Below are 14,156 nucleotides of genomic sequence, written 5' to 3'. Positions count from 1 at the left end.
TAATAGCCGACAGAAAATTAAATACTCCGGAAAGAGGGACCTTAAAAATCTATAGTAACGAAGTATACTTTATTATGTCGTAGTATACTTCGTTACTTCCCACCACGGCCCATCACAAGTCGCTAGTTCCGCTTCCCCCTTCTCGACATAGCGGAATTATCATCGAAGGGCCCCAAAAAGACACAAGGGGGTGAAAAAGTTGCACTGCACATTGTTGTCACCTGTTTTACACCTGGTCTTATTTATGGAAGAGTTTCGGATGAAGTACTGCACTTTTTTTGGATTAACGAACCTTTTTTAAAGCACGGAGGAAGGACCGACCGCAGGGAGTCGAGGAGTTCTGTTCACATTTAACTGCCCGGTGAGAAAGTGACGAGAAAGCGGCTTAACGCTGGAATCTCGGCCGGCCTTTTTTTATCGATTTCATTCCTTCTACATAAAAAGGGCATTTATTTTCCTTTTAAGTCACTACTTTATTATAAGCGAGTTGTCATGGAGGAGTTACCGTTAGCTGCGGGCTAACTGTCGGCCAATGAGTTGAGACGCTAACGTTAGCTGGTCTGCTAAATTGCTATCGAAGCTAACGTTAGCTTCGCGCGAGCGCCATTGTGAACCATAGCGGCGGTTAGCTTCGAGCTAACAGGCGTGCTAGCTCCAAGGCAAAAGGCGAATTATAGCCTGGAGTTGCTCCACTTGTTGGCTAATATAAGTAGCGGATGCTAACGTTATCCCGCTAGCCGCCGCTGTTGTCCAGTATTTGGGCCTTTAAAGTACTTTTGGTAAAATAGAGTAAAGTTCTTATTACGTAGTTACACAAAGGAGATAATTTAATTTGGATGTATGTTAGCGAACCTCATTGTTATTCTATTCTCCGCAGTTTTGCTTCCTGGTATCTTTATAAACAATGATAAATATTTGCACAAATTACAATGGGTACACACAACTTACAAACAATAGTTGTTGTATTTAAAGCAAAAAAAAGAAAACGTATTTGTGTTGTTAGTCTGATAGCTGTTGACATAACTAGTGCCTTTGTTATTACTGTCAATATTGTTTTAAACCTGTCTGACATCTTTTCAGCCATTAAAACTTGTATAGTTCAATTTGAATATTAAACAGTTCGTGAGGGTTGTGAGATATTTTGTTTGTTTTAGGTTTGACTAATAAACGCTTTTGTTTTTCCCATTTTATTTATGAAGTACAAACTATGAGTACTTTTGCCACCCCTGATAATGTCCATGGTAGTTTTTCACAATGTGCTTTAATGCTAAAATGTTTGTATCAACAAATCTGGGTTATTTGTTTGGCTACAAATATCCTGTGTGGAACCATCATTTGATTGTGTTCTTTTCCTAGGTATAGTTCTTCCTTCCTCTCCTGGCTGCACATCCTGCGGTGCTGCATGAGCACACGTGTGCTTCATGCTGATGTGATCCTCCCTCTTCGCTTGCCGCCCCATCCATCCTCGCCCCCTCCGCCCCCTCTCCTGCGAAAACTACCCAAACAAACTCCAACCTGAACGATGTGCGACAACGGCGACCCCGAGGACAAGCCCCCCGCCCCGCCGGTCCGCATGAGCAGCACTATCTTCAGCACCAGCTCCAGTAAAGACTCGCTGTCGGCGAACCACAGCTCCAAGCCGCTGCCCTCGGTGCCTGAGGAGAGAAAACCACGCAGCAAGATCATCTCAATTTTTTCCGGTGCTGAGAAAGGTGAGCGAGAGTAGAGTGGAAAAGAAAAGCGCCTTTGGGTTAGTTATTAAAAATGTTTGTCACTTGCAGGCGGGAGAAAGAAAGATCGAGACAAAGAGCGACCGGAGATTTCACCGCCTTCCGATTTTGAGCACACCATTCATGTTGGATTCGATGCTGTCACGGGGGAGTTCACTGTAAGTGGGAATCTTCACGAACCTACAATTAGCCAGTCATAGCGTTTAGAGTTCATATTTTTATTTGCTGTACCTGTCAGGGTATGCCGGAGCAGTGGGCCCGGCTTCTGCAGACCTCAAACATCACCAAGTCGGAGCAGAAAAAGAACCCGCAGGCCGTGCTAGACGTCCTCAAGTTCTACGACTCCACGGGCAACGGGCGCCAGAAGTACCTCAGCTTCTCGTCTTCTGGTGAGTCTCTCAAGACGAGTGAGGAAACGGTTAGCAAGAACTTGTGAAGCCATGTTCTTCTTGTTCCTTCACAGAAAAAGAAGCATTCACTCCAGGGCCGCAGTCCGTAAGTATATCGAGATGCTGAGAGACCCAAAAAAAATCACACTGATGCTTTTATGGGTCTCTTCCTTTTTTCTCGAATCCAGCCAGTCAAAAAAGGCGCAGAGCCAACATCTCCGACTATCAAAGATATTGACGACGACGATGACGACGAAGCCCCGCCTCCCGCTGTGGCTCCAAGACCGGAACACACCAAGAGCGTAAGACGATGACGACGTTTTGTTACGTTGGGCTGCAAAATGACAGCGATTTCCGTTGGGTTTTGTGCGACCAGGTGTACACGCGCTCCGTCATCGAGCCCCTCCCCACCCCCGGCCTGAGCACGGACGGCGACTTGGCATCCAAGGCTGCCGACAGACAGAAGAAGAAGGGCAAGATGTCAGACGAGGAGATCATGGACAAACTGAGTAAATTTCATTAGTTCAATTTCCAGCAATATTTCCGTAGCATGAGATAATTAATAATGATTCATGCTAAGGTGACAATCATTAAAAGTGTAAATTTAAAATACCTGTTTTTATTCACTCCCCTCTGCCAAATAGGAACTATTGTCAGCATTGGTGACCCTAAGAAGAAATACACCAGATATGAGAAGATTGGTCAGGGGTGAGTAGTTTTTATTTTGTTCTTCTTCCCAGTTTTTAAGGTTGAATCCAACTTTTTTTTAACCATCCTCATGACATTATATTGAATGCACTCTTTTCTTACAGAGCTTCTGGAACAGTCTTCACTGCCATCGACGTCGCCACAGGACAAGAGGTGAGAGGAAGATGGAAAGCATCTTCTCCCCGACTGTCATTTCAAATTATAAAGCCAGTGATGATGACACAAGTATTCTGCAACCATGTGGCAAAGTGTTTGTCTTGTCCCCCGTGTGTTAGGTGGCCATTAAGCAGATCAACCTCCAGAAGCAGCCCAAGAAGGAGCTGATCATCAACGAGATCCTGGTGATGAAGGAGCTGAAGAACCCAAACATCGTCAACTTCCTCGACAGGTGACGCTGGGATATGGGTGGAAAAAAAGAGCATGTCATGTGATCCACTGGGTCTGTGTGTTTTAGTTTCCTGATGGGGGAGGAGCTATTTGTGGTGATGGAGTACCTGGCGGGCGGCTCACTCACCGACGTGGTCACGGAGACGTGCATGGACGAAGCGCAGATAGCCGCTGTCTGCAGAGAGGTGTGCCCACGCAATGAATGGCGGGAAGAAAAAATATAATACTAACGTGCCACCTTACTCTCTGCAGTGTTTACAAGCGTTGGACTTCCTGCACGCCAACCAGGTCATCCACAGAGACATTAAAAGTGACAACGTGCTGCTCGGCATGGACGGCTCCGTCAAGCTCAGTGAGTTGTGAAATATTCCCGTGGATTTGATACTACAAAAAAAAAACATCAAGTAAACGTATGGCGTTCCCCTCGCCAGCCGACTTCGGCTTCTGCGCCCAGATCACTCCGGAGCAGAGCAAGCGTAGCACCATGGTGGGCACACCCTACTGGATGGCCCCTGAGGTGGTGACCCGTAAAGCCTACGGGCCCAAAGTGGACATCTGGTCGCTGGGCATCATGGCCATCGAGATGGTGGAGGGTGAGCCCCCCTACCTCAATGAGAACCCCCTGCGAGTGAGTACAAGCACTTTGGACCATCGTCTTGCCAGTTATGCAAAACAACAACAACAGGGTTTGGGCAAATGTGAAATATTGCCTGTCTTCTCAGGCCTTGTATCTCATCGCCACCAACGGGACGCCCGAGCTGCAGAACCCTGAGAAACTGTCGCCGGTATTCCGAGACTTCCTCAACCGATGCCTAGAGATGGACGTGGAGAAGCGAGGTGGAGGCAAAGAGCTTCTGCAGGTGATTTAATGATTGCCTATTAAATGTGCCCACCATAAAAACTTTTAATTAATTCTCCCGAATAAGACTTTTGATTTATTTAATTAATTTGATTTGTGTGTGTATATCTTTTTCTCGGGCACAGCATCCCTTCCTGAAGCTGGCCAAGCCTCTGTCCAGCCTCACACCGCTCATCCTGGCCGCCAAGGAGGCCATGAAAGGCAATCGTTAAGAAGAAGAAGACACACGCACACATAAGCATACACACACACACACACATTCACACCCATAACGTGCCAACGATTTACAATTTGTGCCAGACAAAAGGTTAAGAATATAAACAAAAAAAAAGTCACTGTGAAGAAGACCAAAAATGTCAAGCATAAAAGACACACACGCACACAAACACACACACACACACACACACTATCCGCTGTCCATATGAAGTCTCTGACAAACTCTGGTTAGGACTGGGCTTGTATTTAATGAAGATGATGCCTCGTCCTAGTTTCTAGTGTTGTTGTTGTTGTTGTTGTTTTTTTTAATCGACTGCCTTAAAAAAATGCAAAAGTGTTGCCTAATGTATTGTTGATTTTTGTCCCCCTGTGATTTTTACTACTTTTTTTGTAATTTTACTTTCCTCAGCTCTGTCAGTGTCTTTTTAGTTCTTTTGATACTTGAATCTCTGTCTCTCGCTCTACTTTTTCATTCGACTGCTTTTATAGGAAACGTTTCAAGAGCACGATATCTTTTTGTTGATTTTACATACGCAACACACACATACACTCACACACGACAGAGCTACTGTACCATGTTAGCCCCTTGATAGCAGAGGTGCACCTTACAGGCAAGTTCATTTTACATGGACAAGGTTTATATTTTCCTCTCTCTTGTTGATATTAAAAGTGGAAAAATTGTACGGTTGTTTGTCAATAGTGTTAAATCAACGTGGTGTTTAGAATATGCCAGTTAGGTCACAAAAAAAAATTTCAGCAATAATTTTGATCTCAAAATGAAATGACTTAAATGATTTTCCCCACAATATATACTTTTTCAAAAAATACAAAGCAACAATATCCTCTGGAATGCCTTCCCTCCAGTTTTCCAGGTCTAAAACGCACAACTTTAATATAAAATAGTTATTTTTATTGGAGAAAAATATACGACCACCTATTAAAAAATATTATTGCCGGGTTTGCTATATGCTTTTATTTTGAAAGGAAAGACCCGGATGATGTATGATATCCCCGAAGAGACCGATTAAAACAGCTCCAGCACGATAAAAGAAATTAACAGCCTCGTTTGGATTATATCACAGCATTTTCATGTCATGTCCGGGCACATTAAGGATAAAGAAGCGTACCTAAGACTGAATTATCTCTACCAGGTGAGTGCAAACCATTAAGACTCGAAACGGTCTCGTTTTGAAATGGCTAACCGCTAACTAGCTTCTTTCCATCTCATCCTATTTCCAGGCTGCACATTCCGTTTTGGCCGAAAACCCAGCCAATGTGGAGCTGGCTCGTTTCTACTGTTTTACTCAGCGGACTATCGCCAAACGTCTTGTTCTACGACAGTAAGTTAGCCAGCTGCATAAAAATATTTTATTTTGAAGGCGTGGGTAAGAATAACCATTTCCTGTAACTTTATTAACACAATGGCCACTGATCAAAGTGTTAATGGGGGGTTTACTCTGCGTTATATACCATCTTAATTTCTTAATGTAATTTTTATTCCTGCAGAGATCCATCCGTGAAAAGAACAATATGCAAGAAATGTTGCTCCCTGCTCATCCCAGGTTTGACTGCGACAACCAGACAACGTAAGCCGCATTTATACCCTTCCCACCTGGAGGAATAAAACTGTTTACTAATAAATGCGCCTCTGCCAGGGAAAAGAGGGAAAAGAGGCAAGAAGAGGCGCGTGACGGTCCTCCGATGTCTCAGCTGTAAACAGAGCAAGACGCTATTGAACGACCCAGATTATTGCTTGTGGCAGGACCGTCCGGAGGCTCAGGCTCCACTCCAACAAAAACAACCACGTAATCCTCATCCAGCGTGCATTTGTCAAATTTCCGTAAGTAAATATGTCTCACCCTTATTTTTGTTGTTTCCTATCCACAGAACAAGAGGCATCTAAAAATCAGCCCAAAAAGTCCAAATCTGGACAGGTGGATTGCTCCAACCCAAGCACAAGTACTGCCGCTACACAGCAAACACCTCCATGACAACACGAAATGCAAATGTACAAACTCTTTTGTTATATATCAACTGAAAAATGAGTCATTTTATTTATTTCAGTTCACGTTACTTGAAGAAGTTATGGTCACACGGCAAACAAATGCATGATTTTGTTTTTCAAATGACTTTTATTAAAACTAGCAACATTTTTGCATTTTCCCTGATTTTGAATTTTTTTGTTCTTGATACCTTCTTTTGTTTGAAGGGTACATTGTAAAAAAAAAAAAAGGAAAAAATTAAATAACAAATGTCATTCATTTCTTCTTTTCTTTTTCTCCTCTTTTCCGCACCCGGAAACGTGACTTATAGAGCAGGTTCTTGGTAAAGATCCTTGGGATGTGGCCCATGTACAAGAAGAGGGCCAGGGTCATTCCTGGAAAGCATGCAGATTCACTTGTATAAATTTCACACTTGATAAATGGGCAGGTACTCCACAAAAAAGAAGAAAAAACTTATACAGTTTACCTGTGATGGGGGCCAGCCAGTAGACTAACGCATACTCTGTCAAGGTGAATCCCGAACAGTTGAAAGTGAGGCCGTAAGCTAGCGAGGGATTGATGTAAGATGACGTGTAACCTTTGGCTGCCAACGGAAAATCATTGTCATTTCATCACAATCGGGACATGACATGTACATTTGGTTCTTCTCAATATATTTCTGTTAACTTTTCGAAATATAGGACACTTGTACCTATGTGTGACAGGAAGGTGAGGAGCACGGCTCCGACAGGCACCTTGAGGAATGCGCTCCTCCCTCTGAGGAAGAGGTGCGCCAGGTAAAATAGAAGCCCACACACCACCTCGGTGAAGAAGCCCTGCACGGGCGAGACCAACAGCGAGGTGCTGCACTCACTGGACATCAGGTTCTTGATCATGTGCATGTCAGTCAACTCCAGGTTCCAGTAGTATTCGGCCGCCAGCATGGCCAGGAAGGCCCCAAGGAAGTGGGAGGCCACGGCCAGGACGGTGGCGAGCAACGTGGCGTCCACCTGAAGGAACCTGAGCATGCTCACGCTGGGATTCCCCAAATGGTCGCCGCAGACTATACCGTGGACCAGCAGCACCGCGAACAAAATGGTCACCGTCACGTCCGGGCCCAAGCCCCCGGCCCACTCGCCCACCTCCACGATGGTTTGCACCTCCAGCCGGCACGCCACCAGCATGAACGACGAGGACAACTCGGACAGGAAGGCGAGGCGCGGCCATCTTTTCAGGGGTACCCGCAGCGAGGCGGCCAAGACCACGCACGCCAGGAAGTAGCCAAGAGAAGCGTTGAGTCCCGACATGTTCACGGAGGGTTCGCTCTCTTCTGACAACGTGGCGCACAGAAAGACCCGCGCTTCTTATCACACTGCTGACACCTGCCAAAATACACATGGGCCATTGCAAGGTCAGGTCATCAAGCAGGTCACAAAATTGTCATTCAATAAGACTGGTCAACAGTAAATTTGAATAGGTAAAACATTTTTCGGGTTTTTGAGATATTTTCAATGTTTGTTTTTGAGTTTGACCTTTAAATAACTTTTTAGACTATGCCTTGTTATTCATAGCGAGGGCATTTTTATCGCTGAACCTAACTCTTAATTCATGCATATTAAATGTATTACTATACATATTAAATTATTGTATTTCTTGATACGCTCGATAAAAAAACTATTCGGAATCACCTCAAAATTGATCATCATGAATCCTACATTGTGATTGGATACTGAGATGACGTATGGGCTCAAACCAGGGAGTGCTTTTCAGTAAGGGCGGAAGTAATTTAGAAGTATATAAAAATGCGACATACTTCGATGTAACCCACATTAATTCTGAATTTGAAAGTTTGAGATTAATCAAATACATAATTTACTGATACAATGATTGATGTACGGTCAAATCAATACGTAAAACCCGAGTGCCTACGTCACGTAATTGCGCGCGCACGAGCAAGCCAGGCAGGCGACTGAATGGCAGGGCGGCCGAAGCCGACGGTCCACAGTGCGGAATGACAACTCATCGGGGATGGCGGACAAACCTCCGACGGTTTTCTTGAGACTCTTCGCCGCCGGCTTTTACGCAGTCAGTTCGCTTATCATCGTTGTGGTGAACAAGAGCGTGCTCACCAACTACGGGTAGGCCGATCGTCCGACCGGGTCAACTCAAGCTAAGTTGATATCCAAGTTAGCTCAAGGCAACTGTTGCGGATTTCGCCGTTTAAATAGCCGCGGTGTGAACTTGGACACTCCAAGTTTGCACACTTTTTGCTCATTTGACACTCCTTTTTTATTTCTAGGTTCCCGTCGTCGATATGTGTTGGGATAGGGCAAGTGAGTTTCGCAACCATTTCCCCTAAACACAAGATTCATTCACTTGTAGTTGAGATTCAGCTGATTTTTTTTTTCTTCTCCAATGTGTGTTTGCATGCGTCCGTGCAGATGTTGGCCACGGTGCTTGTCTTGTGGGTGTGCAAGGCAGCGAGGGTGATCACCTTCCCAGACTTGGACCAGAAAATACTTGTTAAGGTAAAACCACCTGGATATTGTGTGATGATGCCTTATTTGACATCTCTGGTTATTTTTTTATCTTTAGACATTTCCTCTACCTCTCCTTTATGTGGGCAATCAAATAAGTGGTCTATATGGAACCAAAAGGCTCAAGTAAGTTCTTGTGGTTGAATGAAGTGAATTAAATAATTTATTTGATGATTCTATTCTGTTTGCACTAGCTTGCCGATGTTCACCGTGCTCAGGAGGTTCTCCATCTTGTTCACAATGTTGGCTGAGGGATTTCTCCTCAAGTAAGCACTTTGCATTTTCAACTCAATTTTGGAGTTTGGTTTCAATTGGTGTCTTTTCTCGTTGCCACAGGAAGAAGATCTCCAGGTCAGTCCAGATGACGGTATTTACGATGATACTTGGGGCCTTGATCGCCGCCAGGTAAGAACTGTTTTTGTTTTTTAACATTTTCGCTTACATACTTATGAGATAAACGCATTTGAATTGAATCATTATTTTCATTGCATTTTTAATATGAGCCTTAACTGACTCTTCCTCTTTAATACTTCACTGGCTGCCATCTGCAGCTGTTTTAATTATTTTATGAAGAACCCAACCTAAATATAGAACATTAGCGTCATATTTAATGCTCCATGTTTTCATGCTAATCGAGATTTACAGTGGGTGTTTTTGTATTTTGATGACGTCAACCTGCCAGATTTCTTTCTGCCAAATATCAGAATTGCCGTTGAAAAAAATTAACATAGGCTCTGAATGAATCAGTAATTTTTCAATATTTGCTCTTACATTTGAATAATCAAAATGCTGCCTGGCCAGTAAAGGAGTGAATCTGATTAAAACATATTGTCAATGGCCTGAAAAAACAATTATGTCCTCCTCTTCATGGTTTTACAGCGCAGACATGTCGTTCGACCTGCAAGGCTACAGCTTTATCCTCCTCAATGACGTGTTCACGGCGGCCAACGGCGCTTACGTCAAGCAGAAATTAGAAGCCAAGGTTTGTGGCGACGCCGGCATGTGAATAGCGCTCATTGTTTTGGAAAGGGGCGGGGTGGTTATGTCAACATGGAAAAATGTAAATACATTTGAGTTTTACATTCAGTATCTTGTCTGTGTTTGGCAGGAGCTGGGCAAATATGGCTTGGTGTATTATAATGCGTTATTTATGATCTTACCCACTCTGCTGCTGGCTCACATGACGGGAGACATCCAGAAGGTAAGCAGCAGCCAAACGCAGAGAGCTGCACCTCCTTAAAAATACTCGTCAAATGATCACGCCCTATCGTTAATGAACAAGCTGCTGCTTTTTTCACGTGAGGCCACAGAACTCAAAGACACAAAGGCCGCCATTATGTACCTTCCATCCAGTCACTGAAATTTTTTATTTTTTTTTGTGTGACCAGGCTATGGACTACGACGGCTGGTCAGACATCTGCTTCCTCATTGAGTTTTTCTTGTCCTGCGTTATGGGGTAAGAATGTGTCCATGAGGGGTTGAATGACTTTGGGTGTTTTTGTTGTTGTTGTTGGTGACTGACGCCAAGGTGACAATGTGACTCATTGTTTTGTTTTTTTGTGTATGCACAGGTTTGTCCTCATGTACGCCATCGTGGTTTGTACACATTACAACTCTGCACTGACCACCAGCATCTTGGGCTGCATCAAGGTGAGTGAGTGGCAGTATAAACGGAATTGATATAATATAATGTGCTTCAGATTATTGTCACTCAGTTGCCATAATACAGACAATTAGAGACAGTTGATATTATTTCCTAGGGCAAAATGAGTTTTTGAATGTTGCGTTTTGTTTCAATGTTGTGGTGTAAACTCCTGGCTTGTTTTTCCAGAATGTCCTGGTGACATACATCGGAATGGTGTTTATTGGCGACTACATCTTCTCCTGGACCAACTTCATAGGCTTGAACATAAGGTACGGCATTTTAAAGTATATTAAATGTGATTTTTGACAGCTTAGCAAAAGAAAAAAAAATTCTCCTGTTTGTGTAATACCCCTATCGACCACAAGATGGCAGCACACCCTGTGTAATCCTGCTTTTTAGGCTATATATAATATTTAAATCTTACATCACGCCTAGAGAGTATTTTTGTCTTGCGGATTTGACTTGTTGTGACACGCGTTTCATTTTGTGCCGGCAGCATCGCAGGCAGCCTGGTTTATTCGTACGTCACGCTACGAGAGGAGCAGCCCAGCAAGGCCAGCGAAAGCACCAAAATGGACATCAAGGGCAAGGTGATTGTATGACACTGGACTATTTTATTTAAATTTTATTTCCTTTTTTTTTATTTTGCCATGTATGGGGTTTTTATTTTTTTAAACAGTTTTATTTATGTCTGAGGAGGAGCTGATGGTTTTAAATCAACGCTCTTCTAAGTTACATTAACGTTACAATGCATTTTTTAAAGGGACAGTAGCATTTTTAAGTGTTGAAGGGAAAAATATTTATGAAATTTTTATACACATTGTACTGAAGACACACATGAGAGCCAGCTGTTACTTTCTGACTGGTTTACCTGAACTGCCAGATGAAATTTTGAAGATTTGGATTGTCAAACATCTCGAAACGGTTAATCGGTTATCAAAGTCGTTGTCGATCAATATGCAGATCAATTCATTTTTAGATTCTGACGTATTCGTCAGATTTGTTTACAAGGAATGTAACATGGATGCCTTCAATGTCGTGTTTTCTGTGCACTCTTTTAGTCTGTTACCACATTTTTGCACATGCACTGGTACAACTTTGGGAGAGGGTGCAAAACGAGCAGTTTACTTTTAACTTGGTCAGTTAGTGCAACAAAATTTGAGTGAGTTTGTGGTGGGCTGTTATGTTACACGTTTATCTGAACAGCCCTCCCCTGAAAAGAAAGTTTTCGTTGTATTATGCAGGTAACTTTTTTAAAGGTCTTATACAAATGTTTTGTTTTTATCAATTTTATTTTAGCTTAAAAGTAAGAATTTTATTCAAGTATGGCTTTGTTACTGTATTTTTTTACAAAAACGCTTTCCGATGTTGCAACATTTGTTCCTGTCTAATTAAAAGATGAGCCATTTGGAATTTTTGTCAGCTTGCTGTGCTTTATTGAATCTCAATCAACTTATCCTGAGGTTAGAACATTTTTAAACAATCACAAGTTGAACAGTTTTTTCTTTCTTTTATTTTTTTTAATAAAAAAACATACAAGTATAAATGACGAAGTAAAGATTTAATTTTCAAAGTCAGTCTCTACTACTGTCCATCCAAAAATGTCCAACTTTTAAGTAGTGACGTCAAGCTTCTTAATCTTTCCCTGAGCATTGCAGGCCAAACCTGATTAAATCCACAAAATTTTACTCCCACTAAAATGCACCAATACCTCACAGCAACAAAAAAAAAACAGTATATAAAACACATTCAGACATAAGACAGAAAAAAGGACATATTAAATAGTTAACTTATAACTTGCATGTTTAAAATAAAAAATAAAATACCTCACAGTGTGCTAAGGTTCCCGGCCATGTAGCTGAGGCTGCAGAAGTTGCAAGCCAAGCAGCACAAATTGCAAAGCGACGACAGCAGCCTGTAAAGTTGCAGACGTCCGCTCAGGTGGCGGTACTTGGCGTCCGTTTGGCTAAGCTTGGCGTAGGCCTCGCGGTTGGACGACAGGCCGATGTCCTGGCCCAGGCCGCACGCTTGCTCCACCAGATGCATGTCGGCCATGATCTCCGACGTCATCTGGCCGAACCACTGGGCGTTCACCGCTGCCACGGTCACTGACACAAAGAAGATGAAGATCTGTTGGGGTAGAAGGAAAGTTATGAAGATAATATTTCCTCACAATGACCTAGCACTACTCAGCAGATCATAAAACTAATACAGCATCTTAAATAGTCAGATTAGAAGCAGTATCCTGTTTATATTTGTCTGCATGACTATTATACCGCCCTCTAGTGGGCAAATCGGGAACACCAGAAGGCACGGTACAATGACTGGATTTTATCCCATCAATCAAGACTGTATGTATACTGTATGGCGTCACTGGTGGAGACTGAGTGGGAACCCACTTGGAAGGCCTCTCGCTCGTCCAGCAGGTCACTGGGATGGTAAACGGTGAAGATTGCGAGGTTGAAGAAGGCGCAAGCCGAGCCCAGGTGAAGGTAGAAGGGGACCAGGCGACTCTGAATGAAGCCGTAAGTGTGTCTGTTCAGATGGTTGTCCATTACGAAACCTAATCGGGAAAAAGCTCCAATTTAGTTTCTATTTTGTCATTGTGCAAATCCAAATCTGTACTTTTTTTTTTTATTAAACAGTGTGACATGCCAATTATTTTGCAGACAACTCGAGCAGCACCTTTGAGAATCACTTATTTATTGGATATATGCACCGTGTTAAGTTTAAAAAAACTCTAACTCGCAGGCCAGTTTAGCCTGAAGCCAAGTTGCTGTGACGTCCAACTTGATAGACGACCTTTGCTCCACTTTCTCTGCGTACTCAAAGTAGTCATAAATCAGGGGGAGTTATTTTGTATCTTGTCGCCTTACAATAAGACACATTACGGCCAATTAAGGTCTTGGTTTTAAATTTATGATTTCAACCTTTTTTTTTTCTAAAAATCTGCAGAATGTGTAGCGTGGGTGTGGTACCAACTTGAAATGAAGGTGACCCAAATCTGCATTCCCCAGTAGGTGGAGAGGAGCAGCAGCTGGGCCAGTTTGACAGTGAATGACGGCTCCTGGTCGGTGGCCATGCTCCCAACGCTCGCCTCCGTTTGGGGTGGTGGTCTCCAAAACCAAAACCAAAATTTCCGGGAATGATCAAGCCAACTCTCTGTAAGACACGTGTAAAGCTGTGACACACCCAAAGGACAACTATAAGCAATTCTTATCTAAAACAAAATCAGCGCTGTTGTCATGGAAACTGCGTTTACGCGCACCCAACGCTTAGCATACTATCGCCGATTTTAAAACCACATAACCGACTAAACGCTTTTATTGGAGGCTATATTATATATAAACAAAGTGCGAGCAGATTAGCTGTAAATGTTAAATTTCCGGGGTTGGGGTTGCAAAGTTTGACCGAGCGAACAAGTAGGGCACAAGGTTACAACTTCCAACGCACTAAGTGCAAATACGGAACACAATTTTAAAACCTGCTTTTGTGAATATTCAAAAATCGCTGAGAATATCTACCAGTGCGACGGGCGCAGAAGTTGAAGGAACCACCTCAGAGGAGGAACGACGGCAAGTCACTGCAGTAAGGGAGGGAAAAGTTCCAGCCAGCACAACAAACTGGTTCCACCGAGCTTCGAGCGCTTGTCACACAACTTCTTTGAAACTGCTGCTGAAATATTGGGAGGCGACAAACAATA

The 14,156-nt window shown here is 43.1% G+C and overlaps 5 protein-coding genes across 5 annotated transcripts; 3 read left to right on the top strand and 2 right to left on the bottom strand.

The window, feature by feature from the left end:
- The first annotated feature begins 111 nt into the window (after nucleotides 1-111).
- On the top strand, nucleotides 112-4,970 carry pak2b (p21 protein (Cdc42/Rac)-activated kinase 2b). Its single transcript, XM_088393251.1, has 15 exons — nucleotides 112-361; nucleotides 1,357-1,712; nucleotides 1,782-1,888; nucleotides 1,969-2,119; nucleotides 2,194-2,225; nucleotides 2,308-2,421; nucleotides 2,496-2,628; nucleotides 2,764-2,827; nucleotides 2,932-2,980; nucleotides 3,103-3,215; nucleotides 3,282-3,399; nucleotides 3,467-3,566; nucleotides 3,646-3,842; nucleotides 3,937-4,074; nucleotides 4,199-4,970. Exons 2-15 carry the CDS (start codon nucleotides 1,523-1,525, stop codon nucleotides 4,283-4,285), a joined length of 1,593 nt encoding a protein of 530 aa, XP_088249377.1. The 5' UTR covers nucleotides 112-361; nucleotides 1,357-1,522; the 3' UTR covers nucleotides 4,286-4,970.
- A 291-nt stretch (nucleotides 4,971-5,261) lies between these two features.
- Nucleotides 5,262-6,550, top strand: rpp21 (ribonuclease P subunit p21). Its single transcript, XM_088393259.1, has 5 exons — nucleotides 5,262-5,440; nucleotides 5,529-5,629; nucleotides 5,796-5,875; nucleotides 5,945-6,094; nucleotides 6,177-6,550. Exons 1-5 carry the CDS (start codon nucleotides 5,384-5,386, stop codon nucleotides 6,278-6,280), a joined length of 492 nt encoding a protein of 163 aa, XP_088249385.1. The 5' UTR covers nucleotides 5,262-5,383; the 3' UTR covers nucleotides 6,281-6,550.
- On the bottom strand, nucleotides 6,331-8,464 carry aqp12 (aquaporin 12). The gene is made up of 4 exons (XM_088393253.1): nucleotides 8,313-8,464; nucleotides 6,984-7,653; nucleotides 6,759-6,875; nucleotides 6,331-6,666 (listed from the first exon to the last, which is right to left on the bottom strand). Exons 2-4 carry the CDS (start codon nucleotides 7,576-7,578, stop codon nucleotides 6,548-6,550), a joined length of 831 nt encoding a protein of 276 aa, XP_088249379.1. The 5' UTR covers nucleotides 7,579-7,653; nucleotides 8,313-8,464; the 3' UTR covers nucleotides 6,331-6,547.
- On the top strand, nucleotides 8,075-11,866 carry slc35d1a (solute carrier family 35 member D1a). The gene is made up of 12 exons (XM_088393252.1): nucleotides 8,075-8,409; nucleotides 8,571-8,604; nucleotides 8,713-8,799; nucleotides 8,867-8,934; nucleotides 9,003-9,074; nucleotides 9,145-9,213; nucleotides 9,688-9,790; nucleotides 9,917-10,009; nucleotides 10,197-10,264; nucleotides 10,380-10,458; nucleotides 10,640-10,722; nucleotides 10,950-11,866. The coding sequence occupies exons 1-12, from the start codon at nucleotides 8,300-8,302 to the stop codon at nucleotides 11,053-11,055; spliced, it is 972 nt and encodes a 323-aa protein (XP_088249378.1). The 5' UTR covers nucleotides 8,075-8,299; the 3' UTR covers nucleotides 11,056-11,866.
- On the bottom strand, nucleotides 11,867-14,140 carry LOC148388747 (transmembrane protein 205). The gene is made up of 4 exons (XM_088393257.1): nucleotides 13,978-14,140; nucleotides 13,436-13,615; nucleotides 12,853-13,016; nucleotides 11,867-12,583 (listed from the first exon to the last, which is right to left on the bottom strand). Exons 2-4 carry the CDS (start codon nucleotides 13,533-13,535, stop codon nucleotides 12,281-12,283), a joined length of 567 nt encoding a protein of 188 aa, XP_088249383.1. The 5' UTR covers nucleotides 13,536-13,615; nucleotides 13,978-14,140; the 3' UTR covers nucleotides 11,867-12,280.
- Nucleotides 14,141-14,156: the final 16 nt, after the last annotated feature.

This window comes from Syngnathus floridae, chromosome 13 (assembly GCF_059516105.1).
Source record: "Syngnathus floridae isolate MCC-2025c chromosome 13, RoL_Sflo_1.0, whole genome shotgun sequence".
NCBI classification, from domain to species: Eukaryota; Metazoa; Chordata; class Actinopteri; order Syngnathiformes; family Syngnathidae; genus Syngnathus; species Syngnathus floridae.
The sequence above is the reverse complement of the archived record's forward strand: the minus strand, read 5'-3'. Positions and strand labels throughout refer to the sequence as shown.